At 50.9% G+C, this 15,322-nt stretch overlaps 1 protein-coding gene across 1 annotated transcript in view; it reads right to left on the bottom strand.

The window, feature by feature from the left end:
• LOC136746503 (MAP7 domain-containing protein 2) overlaps positions 1–15,322 on the bottom strand; it is a 30,557-nt gene that overhangs the window by 2,797 nt on the left and 12,438 nt on the right. Inside the window, exons 5-16 of the mRNA XM_066699040.1 lie at positions 13,669–13,783; positions 11,561–11,668; positions 9,933–10,043; positions 7,730–7,860; positions 4,203–4,330; positions 3,586–3,827; positions 2,734–2,884; positions 2,444–2,624; positions 2,140–2,244; positions 1,489–1,539; positions 838–916; positions 1–84 (exon numbers count right to left, since the gene is read on the bottom strand). The exon at positions 1–84 is cut by the window's left edge and continues 88 nt beyond it. Coding sequence (XP_066555137.1) covers positions 1–84; positions 838–916; positions 1,489–1,539; positions 2,140–2,244; positions 2,444–2,624; positions 2,734–2,884; positions 3,586–3,827; positions 4,203–4,330; positions 7,730–7,860; positions 9,933–10,043; positions 11,561–11,668; positions 13,669–13,783 — 1,486 coding nt within the window. The remainder of the gene's footprint in view (positions 85–837; positions 917–1,488; positions 1,540–2,139; positions 2,245–2,443; positions 2,625–2,733; positions 2,885–3,585; positions 3,828–4,202; positions 4,331–7,729; positions 7,861–9,932; positions 10,044–11,560; positions 11,669–13,668; positions 13,784–15,322) is intronic.

Below are 15,322 nucleotides of genomic sequence, written 5' to 3'. Positions count from 1 at the left end.
GAGCCTCTCTGGCCGCTGGGGGAGAGGGCCCCCCCCTGGCCTTCACCCCTGTCCCCTGCAGCACAGACAGCACCTGCCCGTTCACTGCAGCACACACAGACGACAAACAACACAGCACGATCAGCACAAATACTCACAGACTCGCTTCCCTTCTTCCGGTCTGAAAACATTTCTGTTTGTGTGTGTATATATACACATACAGACACAGACATATATATATACACAAACACACTATGCTTGATATATAAACATCTGATTTGTATTTCCTGTTTGACATAACCAAACTTCTTAATTCCCTGCAACTCAAGCACTTCCAGTTGTCTCTGCATCATATTATCGTATCAGGCAGCCTGTAATGTGGATTATACTATCCGTGCAGCTGTGGCCCAAATCTCTGCATCACGCAAGATCAGTCTGTCTGCAGGTCTGTCAGCGTGGAGAACAGCCTTTTCTGAAACTCAGCGGTACTGCTTTATAACAGCAGGGGGAGCACACATGTTCTGTGTGTGCCTGCTGTTGATTGTGTGTGTGTGTGTGTGTGTGTGTGTGTGTGTGTGTGTCCACACTGCAGGCAGCAGGGGGAGCAGCATAAAACGATAGCACACAAACACTATAATTGGCCTGGGCAGGATGGCCATAGTCTTTCTGTGCAAGAGAGGACACAGACACACACACACACACACACGTGCGCGCGCACACACACACACACACACGCACACAGACACCCACTCCCACACTCTCTCTCTCTCACACACACACACACACACACACACACACAATGTAGTTCAGTGTGCATCAGCCTCTCTCTGGAGGCCTGTGCACACACTGGTAGCGTACTTCTCTGCTCCAGCAGCGCTGACTGGGCCGGTCTGAAGAGACTCACAGCAGGCAGCCCCTCCAGCTTCCCCTCGTCCTTCTGTAAAAGCAGGAGAGATGAGTCGTTTAAAACAAACAAACAAACACAACCCCACTTTCTGCCTCATTTTGTCCTATTCTCCATCACACAGCTGTATTGACTATTGAAGGAGACTGACATGACGCCCACAGGAGGCTCAGATATTGACAGTGGCGCCTGCAGGCCTGGCTTCCCACAGCCGCTCTGGTCTCACACATTGTCACTAAATAATTAAGCTATTCAATATAACTGATGGAAAAATAGGAACAGAAATCATTCAGAGTTCAGCAGCAGCAGAAATCAGAAACTGGATACAGAGGAAATGTTTTGAGATGCTTTAACGAGGGGTTTAAAACTTCCAAACAACAAATACGTTTTCCATGTTTTTCCAGATTAACGTGGTCTCACAAATGCAGCAGTTAGCAGCTCCTCTAAGGTATAAATGGTAAGGTCATATTTTGGTTGGGTAGAAACGGCATTATTTTGAATAATTCAGCGTGAGAATGAAGCTTAGGTTTAGAAGATTCAGTCAGGGTTACCCTTTGATGACTCCGTTTAATTCGGTCAACAACGTACAGAATTTAAATGCTCACCTTCTCGCACGCGTCGCTCTTCCTGGTCCTTTTCATGATCTCCTCAATCCTCTGCAACAACAAAACCAGACAATCCAGTCAACACAAACACACAGCAGAGACCCTTCAAGGCCCTTCACACAGCACAGTGCAGGGGCCTCCTGGGTACCGACCGGCCCCTCCACTTGCCGCCTGGTGCAGCTCTGTAACCCAGCCCCTCATCTCAGCCCCCTGGAAGCCCTGCTCTCTCTCTCCGGTCCCCTCCTTTCTCCCCAGTCTCCCTGACAGCCTGACCCCTGCCCCCCCGAGGTCCGCTGACGATGATGAGGAGCCGAGGGACTGTGTGCAGAACAAGAGTCAGCGAAGCGAGGGCCTCCGACCTGAATAATCAAAATGCTGCTCGGGTCAGATTCCATGAATAAATATTCAGCACTGCAGTGTCTCGGCCGACCCCTGCAAAGGTCAAGAAGCCTGCCAGCGTGGTGCACTGCAGAGCCCAGACACACACACAGCAGCACAGAGAGAGAGAGATGCTCACTCAACCACACACACAAATAGAGACAAGCACATAGAGACACACACACACACACACACACACACACACACACACCCAGGCACAGTTGCACACACAGGTTAAATAATGGCGTGGGTCTCGGAGGGAGGGCTGCATACCTTCTTCCTCTGCAGTCTCTCCTGCTCGCCCTGCAGCTGGAGCAACTCCCTCTCCTGGCGCAGCCTCTCCGCTTCCTGCTGGGCCTTGACCTCGGCCTCCTCCCTCTGCAGGAACAGACACACTGACGCTCACGGCGCACACACCGACACACTAACACTATCGACAACTGCACACAACAGTTGTATGAAAATGTAATGGTTTTTCATTGCAGTTTCCACAAAATATACACACACACACACACATCTACACAAAGACACAGACACAAATGGCTGCACTCCTGCCCAGGATGCACGAGTCACAGACCTCTCTCTCCAGCTGGATCTGCAGCTCCCTCTCCTCCCTCTCGCGCTGCCTCCTCTCCTCCTCTTCGCGCTGCCTCTGCTCCAGCTCCTGCCTCTGCCTCTGCTCCTCGGCGCGCCGGGCCTCCTCCTCCTGCCTCGCCCGCTCCTCCGCCATCTTAATCCGCAAGGCCTCTGCTTTCACCCTGCAGGGACACCACGGCATCGTGACGCACTGGCACCACGACACCCCCACGAAGTGACGCACACACGCGCTCCCACACACCCCCTCACGCGCCCGGCGGTGTCGTTTACCTCTCGGCCTCCTCCTGCTCGCGCCGCTGCCGCTCCTCCAGCTCCTTCTGCAGCCGGGCCTGACGCCGCCGCTCCGCCAGCAGCCGTGATGCCTCCTCCGCATCCGTGGTGCCGGCGATCGCCTTCCCCGTGGGTGTCACTGGGGACGGCTCTGCCACACACACAGACACCAGAGTCAGAGACACGGTCCCACAGAGAGTCAGACATGTAGAGTGACCAGAGGACACACACACACACGGACAGAAAAACACACACACAGCCCAAAGCCCAGTGCTCATGAGTCTCACAGCTTCCTGTGTGAGTGTGATTATACTATCCGTGCAGACCTTCACATCACTAATTATTTAATTACCATCCTTCCTGGTATTATTAGTGAGGGACTCTGGATCACAGAGACCCCCCCCACCCCAAAAGACCAGACAGGCCAGAAAGAATGACAGAGTGAATGAAAGACTGCAGTGTTCAGATCAAAGTCATGGTAATGGACAGAGGGTTCTGTCAAAATAAAACTTGGTGTAATCATGTTAGACTCTGGTAGGGAGGAAGGACTTTCACTTAAACAGCACAGCAGGCCATCACGATCTGAGCCCTTAATGGTTTGTGAAAACTAGCAAATTGCATCCAGGAGGAGACCACTTCCCACTATTGAAATAAACTTGAATAATTTATCATCAGCATGAAAAATATGCAAAATAAAAGAAGTTGCCTAGCAATGGGATCTCCCCACACAGCACTCATTCATTTCTCCATTATCATAATCTGTTTAAGAATATCTTGACGCAGGGCCCCCCCAAGGTGTGTGACTGAGCAGCAGAAACAGAGACACGGAGCACGACGGGCGCTCAGACACACCTGCACTCCTCTCTCCTCCCTCCCTGGCACTCAGGTCACTGCTGGCAGACTTGGGCAGTTTCTTCTCGGGCATCTCTGTGCCCAGGGCCTCCTCCAAACGTCTGTCCAGCGCAGCCCCCTCGCCCCTGTCACTCTTCTTCTTCCCATTGTCTGACCCAGGGGTGGTGGCGCGGTGCCTCATGGGAGAGGGGGGGTACTGCTTGACCGTGCAGGGCGACTGGGCTCGAGTCTTCGACACCAACCTGACACACGGCAACGACAGCGACAGCTAGCAGTCAGGACACTGGTGCCCCAGACAGACCCAAACAGAAACCCTGCGGTCTCTGCACCGTCACTGCTGTGGAAAAACACTCAGCTGGAAAATGTGTCAAACTCATGACGCCAGGATGTTTAGAAACTGTTCTGCTTGGAGAACAGACACTACCAGAGATGAGAGCTGTTTGGGGAATTAAAATTTGTTGGCAGTTAAGGGATTTCCCCTAATGAGAGACACAAGAAAGAGCGGCAACAGAAAAGTGACTGGGGAATTCAGAGTACACGATCGACTCTGTGAGTGACACTATGTGTACAACTGTGACTGTGTCTGTGTGTGCCAGTCAGGTGGGCGGGGCTCTTACTTGGGCGTGGCTGGGGAGGCGGGCCTCTTGCTCGTGGTCATGCCGGCGGGGGCGTCAACCCGTCTCATCGGGGAGCCCGGCACAGGGCAGGACGGCCGCTTCTCCTTCTTCAGCCTCTCCGTCTCCCTCTGGAAACACAAGAGCAGCAGCTGAGCACACTGCCTGCGTGCCCGGACTGAGACCCAACACGCTGAGATTCATCAGCCAGTTCTGTATATACCATCTTCACAGGGTAAATAGGGTTCACATTTGACCCAAATGCTTTCTGTTAAGACCTCCAAAAAGGGAAAGTAATGCTCTATATTCTGTTTGTCTTTCACATTGTTGCGCTTTCATTTTGCTGTGAAGTGCATGGAGGTGGTGTAGTGCTACAAAGAATAATAGATTTGATCACTTGAACTGACCAGACAACCATAACCAACAAGTCTGCCTGTCTCCTAAACCTGCTCATCAATATCTCCTGACATTATTTCATTGCAGTTACACTCACACTCACTCTCTCTCTCACACACTCACGCACACACACACATACACTCACACACACTCACTCTCTCTCTCACACATGCACTCACACTCTCACACATGCACTCACACTCTCTCACACATGCACTCACACTCTCTCACACATGCACTCACACTCTCTCACACATGCACTCACACTCTCTCACACATGCACTCACACTCTCACACATGCACTCACACTCTCACACATGCACTCACACTCTCTCACACATGCACTCACACTCTCTCACACATGCACTCACACTCTCACACATGCACTCACACTCTCACACACACACACTCTCACACACACTCTCACACACTCACTCTCTCTCTCACACATGCACCCACACTCTCACACATGCACCCACACTCTCACACATGCACCCACACTCTCACACATGCACTCACACTCTCACACTCTCACACATGCACTCACTCTCTCACACACTCACACTCTCACACACACTCACACTCTCACACACACACTCACACTCACACACTCTCTCTCTCACATGCACTCACTCTCTCTCACATGCACTCACACTCTCACACATGCACTCACACTCTCACACACACTCACACATGCACTCACTCTCTCTCACACACTCACTCTCTCTCACACACTCACTCTCTCACACATGCACTCACACTCTCACACACGCACTCACACTCTCATACTCTCACACATGCACTCACTCTCACACACACACACACTCTCACACACACACTCACACTCTCACACACACACTCACACTCACACACTCTCTCTCTCACATGCACTCACTCTCTCTCACACACTCACACATGCACTCACTCTCACACACTCACACTCTCACTCTCACACACACACACACACTCACACATGCACTCACTCTCTCTCACACACACACTCACACACACACTCACACTCACACACACTCACACACATTCTCACTCTCACACACTCTCACACATGCACTCACACTCTCACACACACTCACACATGCACTCACTCACTCACACTCACTCTCTCACACACTCACACATGCACTCACTCTCTCTCACACTCACTCTCTCACACACACTCACACTCACACACACTCACACACATTCTCACTCTCACACACTCTCACACATGCACTCACACTCTCACACACACTCACACTCACACACACTCACACATGCACTCACTCACTCACACTCACACTCTCACACACTCTCACACATGCACTCACTCACTCACACTCTCACACACACTCACTCTCTCACACACTCACACATGCACTCACTCTCTCTCACACTCACTCTCTCACACACACTCACACTCTCTCTCACACACTCACACCTCTCTCTCACACACTCACACATGCACTCACTCTCTCACACACACTCACACTCTCTCTCACACACACTCACACACACTCACTCTCACACACACTCACACTCACACATGCACTCACTCTCTCTCACACACTCACACACACACTCACACACATTCTCACACACACTCACACACATTCTCACACATGCACTCACACTCTCACACACTCTCACACATGCACTCACTCACTCACACTCTCACACACACTCACTCTCTCACACACTCACACATGCACTCACTCTCTCTCACACTCACTCTCTCACACACACTCACACTCTCTCTCACACACTCACACATGCACTCACTCTCTCACACACACTCACACTCTCACACACACTCACACTCTCACACACACTCACTCTCACACATGCACTCACTCTCTCTCACACACTCACACACACACTCACACACACTCTCACACACTCTCACACATGCACTCACTCACTCACACTCTCACACACACTCACTCTCTCACACACTCACACATGCACTCACTCTCTCTCACACTCACTCTCTCACACACACTCACACTCTCTCTCACACACTCACACCTCTCTCTCACACTTACACTCTCTCACACACTCACACATGCACTCACTCTCTCACACACACTCACACTCTCTCTCACACACACTCACACTCTCACACACACTCACTCTCACACACACTCACACTCACACATGCACTCACTCACTCTCTCTCACACACACACACTCACACTCACACTCACACACTCACACAGAAGAGAAGCCCTGCTGGTCTTTGCCTATGGCAGTCGGTTACATGCATCTAGGGCAGGAACAATACTATTTCTTTTAAAATTATGGTCTTTTGTGTTTGGCATTTCCGAGCATCTCCGGCCCCAGAGTGGGGGACGTTTTTTTTGTTGTTGTTGTTTTTCTGGCTTCATTCCCCCCCGCTTGCGGCTCAGTTGTCACGCTGGTCCCAGAGCTGGCACATTCCACTCCGTTGCCTAGCAATCTCCCCTTGCTTCCAGTGGCAGCTCCGTCTGGGAAGTGCAGCCCCCCCCTCCCCTCCCCTCCGCCCCTCCGCCCCTCCGCCCCTCTCCCTTTCTTTCCTCTTTATCCCGCTACATCTTGCAGAAGCCGTGAGCTGCAGGACGAAGCTGTGAGCGCTGGCGGACGGGACTGGATTTCACACGGGGCTTTTTAGTATTTACGAACACACTGACGCTTGATTTGAGGGTTGAGGTTGAAACAAATGGGACCCTCAGCAAGACTGTAGCCTGTAGCCGTCCCCTGACAGAGCCCCAGAGAGGGGGGGGAGTCTGAGGAAAGCAACCCGGTGATACACTACTCTGACCATGACTGCAACTGCACATAAAATGGTTTCCGAATATACAAATGATAAAAACAACAGCAGTTCATATGTCATACACTAATACAGTAGGGCAGTGCTTAATTCATGCTGTGTGTCGTTGGTTCATTTATATCTGCGTTTGTTTACCGATTACTGTACTGAAAATATTGCACTGAAGACAAACAGGCCTAGACTGGATCTCTGGTGGCAAACAGCAGAAATGCCAGCCTGAGCCATAGCGTGTGAGTCAGAGTAGGAATAACAGTCAGAGTGAGAGTGAAGGTGTGCGTGTGACAGTGTGAGAGTGTGAGAACATGGGGGTGAAGCTTGCAGGCAGGCTGACCTTGGGGGTGTCTGGGGGCGGGGGGGTGCCGGCAGAGTCCTCGGAGGAGCCCGGGGAGCCAGCGGACGTCTTCCTGCGCTCGGCCCTGCCCGGAGAGCCGCGGTACGGGGACCTGTGTGGGCTGGGGGGGGCTAAACGAGGGCAGACATGAGACACTGCACAGTGAGAACGCACCGCAGTGCAGGGAGCAGGGGGTGGGGGGAAGAAGAGGGGTTAAAGGAAAGAATGAAAAAAAAAAAAAAAAAAAGGAATACAACAAAATAATGGTTACATCTTGAAACTCCCACATCTCAGAGAAACATCTTCCCAGTGCAGTGCCCCCCTCGGCACCCCTGCTGACATCCTCACGTCAGATGGAGTAAATGGAAACAGTTACTGAACTTTGCATTTCTTCAGGGACCTCGCAAACCCACCCAGATGCCTCCTTCCCACTGCGCTCTTCTACTCAATCCTGCATCAAAGCTTGCCCGGTATCTCAGTTTTGTTGCCCCCCCCCCACAGGGCCCAATACATGAGATGCCCCACTCAACACACCAAAGCAACACAGAGCTCTGTACTGAGCAACTGGGCATCCAGTCAGACGCCTGGGAGACAGGCATTAACGAGAAACATATATATAACACAGTTCCATGAGCCATAACAAGTTCAATTTCTACCTACAGATTTGCTTTCTATTTGTAGCCAAACACCCACTATAATCAGCTAAATTGTCAAAATCTTGGCATTTTCGGTCAGGATAGCCCTCCCAGCTATACAACAAAATACAGCAAGCAGAGATGGTCAGAGGGGATCCAAACTAGAAAATTTAGCCTCCCAAAAAAGTCCTTGGTGTGATGGGTGCAGCCAACACAAGGTGATGATGTAAATTTCAGCTGAAGGGATGCAATCGATATCTATCTTTACAACACCCACCGGCCCTGCCCACCCAGGCTGCGGTGTCCAGATGTATCCAGCTGTGGCTGTGTTACCTGGGGGCCCAAGGCGGCAAGGCTGGCCGAGGTGAGCCTCACTCCGGCAGCGAGCGAGGGAAGAGTGGGTGGGGGTGAGCAGCCGACTGACTAGCAGATTCTCCAGGGGGCTGAGGTGCAGCCGGCGAGCTGAGAGGGAGGGAGGGAGGGACGAAGGGCAGAATGGAGGGAATGGCAAAAACAAAAACAAACAAATGCAACATAAATCGTGAGGATGTGGAAAATGAAGAATGACAAAATTAAATGAGCGATGTGGGGAGACAGACTGATGAAGGGAGGCAGAGTGAGGCGATAGGATGGAGGGCAGCAGGGGAGACCCGCACTACACTGGGTGGTTGACAACACTGGCTGCACTGACCCTGACCCTAACCAGGCATCATTATGGCAACGGTCATTATCCTGTCCATTGAGAAACACTGTTGTCTGACGCACCCCAGTCCGGCTCCACCCGGTCTAAATAAATCAACACAACACAATACAGCCTCCAGATCGAAAAGCAAAACAAATCTGTCTTGATTGTCGTCAGTCTTCACTCGGCCTTACCACCATTTTTGTTTGTTTGTTAGTTTTGGGCTTTTTAAAAAACTAAACAGAAAGGCAACAGGTTTTTACATGAAATCACTAAACCAGATCACAAATCAGTTTGAAAGTGGTGGCACTGAGGCTGGGACTTGTGCCAGGGATGCAGGCGTGGGACAGCAGCTTTGAAAATATCCACGGGGATAATAAATATCATGCGTCCTCCCCGCTGCACCCCCGCAGAGCCACCCCTCTCCCTGCTTGCGGTCTCGGTGTCAGTGAGTGGTACACCCACGCCACACATGGGGTTGCAACAAGTACGCCATTAATCCGGTGTCCTGCTGGTGGACACAAAGGACGATAACACACAGAGACCGAATTACAGAAGATTCCTGCGACCACAGCTGAGGCACCTGTGCAGCCGGCGAAACACAAATGCACATTCCTGTAGAATAACATTTAAAATAAATTAAATAAAACAAAACCAGCCTGCACGCACGCGCACACAGAGTACCGCCACAATCGCACAACGCTGAAGGAACAGCACCGCTGAGGGGCAGGCAGGCAGATGGACACTCAGACCAACACCACCACAGACAGACAGACAGGCAGAGACACTGACAGACAGACGGACAGACAGGCAGGCAGGCAGGCAGGTGCGCACAGCCACAGAGGGACAGACGGACAGACGCACACCCAGCGGACCGCTCACTTGCCTCGCTCTGCCGTGTGGGTAATTGTCGCGGAGGAGGATGACAGGCGCTTGTTGATGGGCGACTCCGCATGGGGGGGCAGGCTCATGGTGGAGGCTGACAGTGTGTCAGTCGCTGCAGAGAGATGTATGAGGGATAGTTTACATTCAGGGAAGGGAAAGGGAAGGGGGGTGAAGGCCAGACAAAATTAAACCATAGAGAGAGAGAAAGAGTATATATAGACAAGATACAGGACTAAGAAATCAAACAGAAATGTTTTTTTTTATTATTATTATTATTATTAAATAAACTAACAAAAAATAAAAATAAACTACATTCCCTGCTAATTGTTCCTCGGGGCAGAAGATCTGAAAATAAAATCAGATCAGACAAAGCTGGGCTCCTGCCGAGGTCCCAATTAAAGCCAAACTGCCCAGCTGTTAAAATAGCAGGTCTGCCTCCCGATCAATAACACTCTAATGAGCACCAGGGTGTTGCCGTTTGCAGAGAGTGCTGCTAGGATCCCGGCCTGTGCTGCCTGGGCCCGTGCTGCTCTGAGCCCAGCCCTGGGGTAGTGGCCAGCAGCACCGATGCACAAAGATTGCCCCGGCACCGCGGCATCACTGGGGAGGGGGAAGAGTCCAGCCTAGCGGAAGCACAGTGTGAACAGAGACCCAAGCAAAGACTGGCTCTGGTGCTTAACAGAGACGTGGCTGTGGCAGCCATTTCCTTTCCTCCGGTCACTCCGAGACAGAGAACAGCACCTCAGGTCTGACTGGGACCTGGATCTGCGGCGCCAGACAGGGGAGAGGAGACGGCGCCGGCAGCAGCAGCATCTCCTCGGACTCCTGGCCCCCACTTTGTTCTTAGCACTGTGTGCACTGCCTCACACATACACACACTTTATTCCTGGGATGTGACACCGGAGTGACACTGCACACTGTCCACAACGGGCCGGTCATCTGCCTCCTCCTCAGTGACACCAGGACTAACTGGGTACCATCTCTTTTTTATACATAAAGATGTGTTCAGGTGTCCGAGTAGCTCCAGGGAGGTAACGTTTCTATTGGAAGTGACCATATCCTGTAAGCTGCACAAGCAGAGCAAAGTCAAAGATCCTGTTTCTCACTAAAAAACAGATCTGGAAAGTAGCCAATCTCTCCCAGATATAACTGTAGCGAAGAAGAAGAAGAAGAAGAAGAAGAAGAAGAAGAAGAAATTCATATAGAATCCTAACGTTAATTTTGTCTGGACTCGGCATGAAGGGTAATGAAGATGAAGGTTGATTTTAAAAAACAAACAAACAAAAACATCTAAGCACTCTCTTCCATCCTCTCAAATCCTCCTTTTAAAAAACATGACAGAGCAGATGAGTGTGTGGGGGGGTGGGGTGTGCTGGGGGGGCTGTGTGAGCTGTGCAGCACTGTTGCACATCACTACAGACTGGAGACGCATGCACACTCTCACTCTCTCACACTGGGTGTCTGCAGCTGGAGCCGAGCTGCGCAGAGCGGACACAGACACGCGTGAGCCCGGCGGACTGGGGGAGGCGGTTCCCATAGAGATGAGAGGGGTGATGAGGTGAGGGGACAGAGGGCGAGTGGCTGGCGGAGTGGCTACGTGAAGAACACACAGAACGGCATCCAAAGTACCATTGAAGGGCTCGGAGGGCACCGCAGGAGAGGGGGCAGCGAGCTCAGGAGGAGGGGCGGAGGCGCTGGGTAAACCTACAGGAAGGGGCGGGGCATTTTCACAGTCACCTGTGTGCCGGGGGGAGCAAAGCAAAGAGAGCACAATGTTACCACACAGGGGCGGGATGTTGAGGGGGACAGACGGACACAGGAACACCTGCACTGAGGGGGAAAAGAGCCGGTTATTTGCACCAGGACCCTCGTGGTCCAGAAAGAGCCAGACAAACAGGCTGGCAGCGCCCACTGTCACCCAGGCCACTCTCGCACGCGCGCTTACCTGTTACACACTGCCAACAAATGCAAGAGAGCTACAGATTTACAACATGAAACAAAAAATCATAATGCGCCCCCCCTTTCTTTTGCATCTAATGGTACTAAAATGTTTTTAGATCATATGAGACCAACAAGAAAAGACACAGTGTGGTACAAGACAAACAAAAGGGTCATATGTGACCATGTCTTACTGGAGGAAACAATGCCATGCAGGACTAAAAAGCGTCATACACAACCAAACAATATCTAGTGTGTGACAGTGTAAGCAGGTAGGATAGTGTCTGTGCTACTTTTTACACTTTACGGTGTGTACACTGTGCTGTAATACACTGTATTGCACTATAATGCACTGTATTGTACTGCGATACACTATATTGTACTGTACTTTCATGTACTGTATTGTGTTGCACTGTACTACACTATAATTGTGCAACTACAACTGCGATCGTATGAGTACACACACACCAAGCCGTTCAGGGAATATGTAGTGAATTTGACTGTGGCTCATTTCACATTGCAAAAGCATTATTTGAGCAATAGAGTGTATGGCACAGAATTATTGTACTAAACTGAATCCATCTGGCACAAAGGAGCTGGTGACTGTCGTAGCGAGTTATGGTTACCCAGGGTTGGAGAACCGTGCATCATTATAGGTGGTAGTAGAAGCGAAGATGGAAAAGTAAATACGGGGCATTAGTATGGTTTATTATTATTGAAATTATTAGTCAATTTTATCATTATTATTATGAAGATTTCCGCATAGTTTCAATTGCGTTTTTGATCAATTATATATAAAACACTATTGATTATATCTGATAAATAAACAAGCATCTTGCAAAGGAAGAAGACTGCATGTTCTCACCTCTACACTAATAACAATAATAATAATAATCCCCACCCACAGTAAACCTACCATTTCAGCACGGCACCTGTTTGAGCTGGTGCGTGGAGCAGCTCTACGCAGTACATTTTCAGCTGATTGTAACTCCCAACGCAACACAGATTTTGGGAGACGCTCCCCTGATTCCCTCACTGTTTCCCACAAAAGAGACAGATTTGAGCTGCGGAATCAGCAGTTTAAATAATTTATTTATTTATTAATGCAGCAGGAGTCTGGGTGGTGCTCATTAACAATTCCCTTCTACACAAGCAGAAAAAGAGAAAATCTAACACGCAGGATATATAAAATCTGTTATTTTTAATGTAATGAAACCTTTTTTCTCGCCTCACCACACTCCCCCCCACCCCCTTGGGCAACATTAACCCCGATGGCGCAGAAACAAGAGCACCGCACTCCCTCAGCCTTGTCCTTTCGTTCTATACAAGTCAGCACCGGGCTCCTCTACCGGGAAGCAGACAAGGTTTATATCCCGGCGTCATCTGTAACCTTGATGAGCCGCCTCCTGTAGCTCAGGGCTGAGGATCATTACGGAGTGAAGTAATGATCTGGCTGGAGCGGCCATTCTGCAGATGTTACGAGTCAGGAATAATGGCAAAGGCTGTGGCGGACACAACAATACAGTCACTGCCGCAGCAGGCAGGCGGTACACAGCCCGGCGCCGGACAGCATCTCCACAGCAGAAGGCAGATTGTGTTTTTGTTTTTTTTAAACAGCAAGACTCGCCCAGAGAGCTCTGCATTGCAGACAACGAGCTCGACTCCATCCCTCCCTCCCTCCCTCCCTCCTTCTCACACACTCTCTCCGTTCGTACAGCAGCCCTGGATAGCTCTCTCCCTTCTCCTATCCCTGCACAGTCACTCCATCCCTCCCTCCCAGCCCCGGCCGGCACACTCACCCTCTCTGGCTGCCGGACCGGTCCCCGTGGCCCCGCCCCAGGTCCAGCGCTTGGGCCTCTGCTCCAGCTGCAGACTGCGCTCCAGAGACCTGCGCATCAGGGCCTCCAGCCGCTCCTGCTCGTTGCGTTCGAACACAGGGAAGAACAGACATTCTCTGACTGAGCCATCGCTGCGGCCCTTGGGGGCGGAAGCGGGCTGCTGCATTTGGTGGTTTTTCTCACACGCTCCCCCTTCTTCACTTTATAATTCTCCTTTTTCCTTTTCTTTTGTTTTTTCTGTTTAGTTGCTCCCCTCCTCTCTGTCTTTTTTCTCTGTCTCAGGTCCGTAGTGCAGAAGACTAAGAGGATGACTCCGACAATGATGGAAAGGAGTAATAATAAATAGCCTTGTGAAAGCGCCGGGCAGGGAGAGAGGTAGCTGGCAGGTGAGCAAGCAGTGGCTCTCTCGCTCTGCTGGGAAGCCCTACCCAACAGCACCGGCAGGCAGAGCTCTGCAATCAGCACACCCAGCCCTGGCACACGGCTCAGCCCCCCTCTCCTCTGCAGACGCACCGTCACTCCAGCAGCCAGGCAGACAAGCACGCACACACTCGCTCACACACTCGCTCACACACACTCACACACACACACACACTTGCACCGCTATGTAAATGACACGGGCTGCATCACTGGGCTGGCGAGCATCTGCCTTCACCGGTGTGGCTGTCACTGTGGCTCACTGTGACTAAATCTGTCTGGGAAGAGCGCTCCGCTAGCATTAACCCCTCGCTACCCAGCCTCCCAGGGAAGGGCAGGCGATGACAGAGTGCAACAACAGACAGTGGGAAGAGAGGCACTGATCAAGGCAGACAGAACAAAACCTGAGTGGTTTACAATCACTTAAGGCTTTTAAATGCACATTAAGTATATATATATATATCTATATCTATCCATCTATAGCTATCTATATATCTATATATACACACACACACATATATAGACCTCTTCCTCCTTTGCTTAACTTAATGTTCATTTTGCTGACATAAACATCCCTGGCCTGCAATCCAGATATTTCTGAAAATGTCAGAAATTAACTACAAAACAAAAGTGTATACAGATCTGTGGTGAATGCAAACAGAAGGTCGGCAATAAAAAGTCCCAATCAGTTTTAACAGTCTTCTATCTCATTTAATTACTGCATTTTCTCTCCATCGCTTTGTTACTTCACACTTACATACAGTGAAGTGGGGGGACAGTGGATATTGGGGTTTCACAGCGATTATAACAAAAATGTAACAGTCACTGAGAGAGCACTAGCAGCTGATAAAGCAGGCAGGAAAGAGTTAAGGCCAGCCCCTGAATGATGTCATAGTCCGTCAGTGCTGCTGCTGAGGAAGATTCCAATCGGGGGTCTGAGAGGGGGGATGGGGGGCTCAGTGGTGAATTCTGCAACAACAGGTCCCAGGCAGCAGGTCGGTGCAGACACCCCCTCTCATTAAGCATGTAGCTGCTTCAGCAGAGATGCACCAGTATCTAAACAAAGGTGAGCCCCCCCTGAGAGAGGACCCCGCGGGCTGGGGCGTGGAGCTGCTCATTATAGCAGGGAGGAGAGAGGCAGGGTCTGGCATCACAAAGCAATAGCTACCTCTTCAGCTGCCTGCGATCAATTGGGTCA

Source organism: Amia ocellicauda, chromosome 3 (genome assembly GCF_036373705.1).
Source record: "Amia ocellicauda isolate fAmiCal2 chromosome 3, fAmiCal2.hap1, whole genome shotgun sequence".
In the NCBI taxonomy this organism is placed as follows: Eukaryota; Metazoa; Chordata; class Actinopteri; order Amiiformes; family Amiidae; genus Amia; species Amia ocellicauda.
This window is presented reverse-complemented; position numbering and strand designations above follow the sequence as displayed.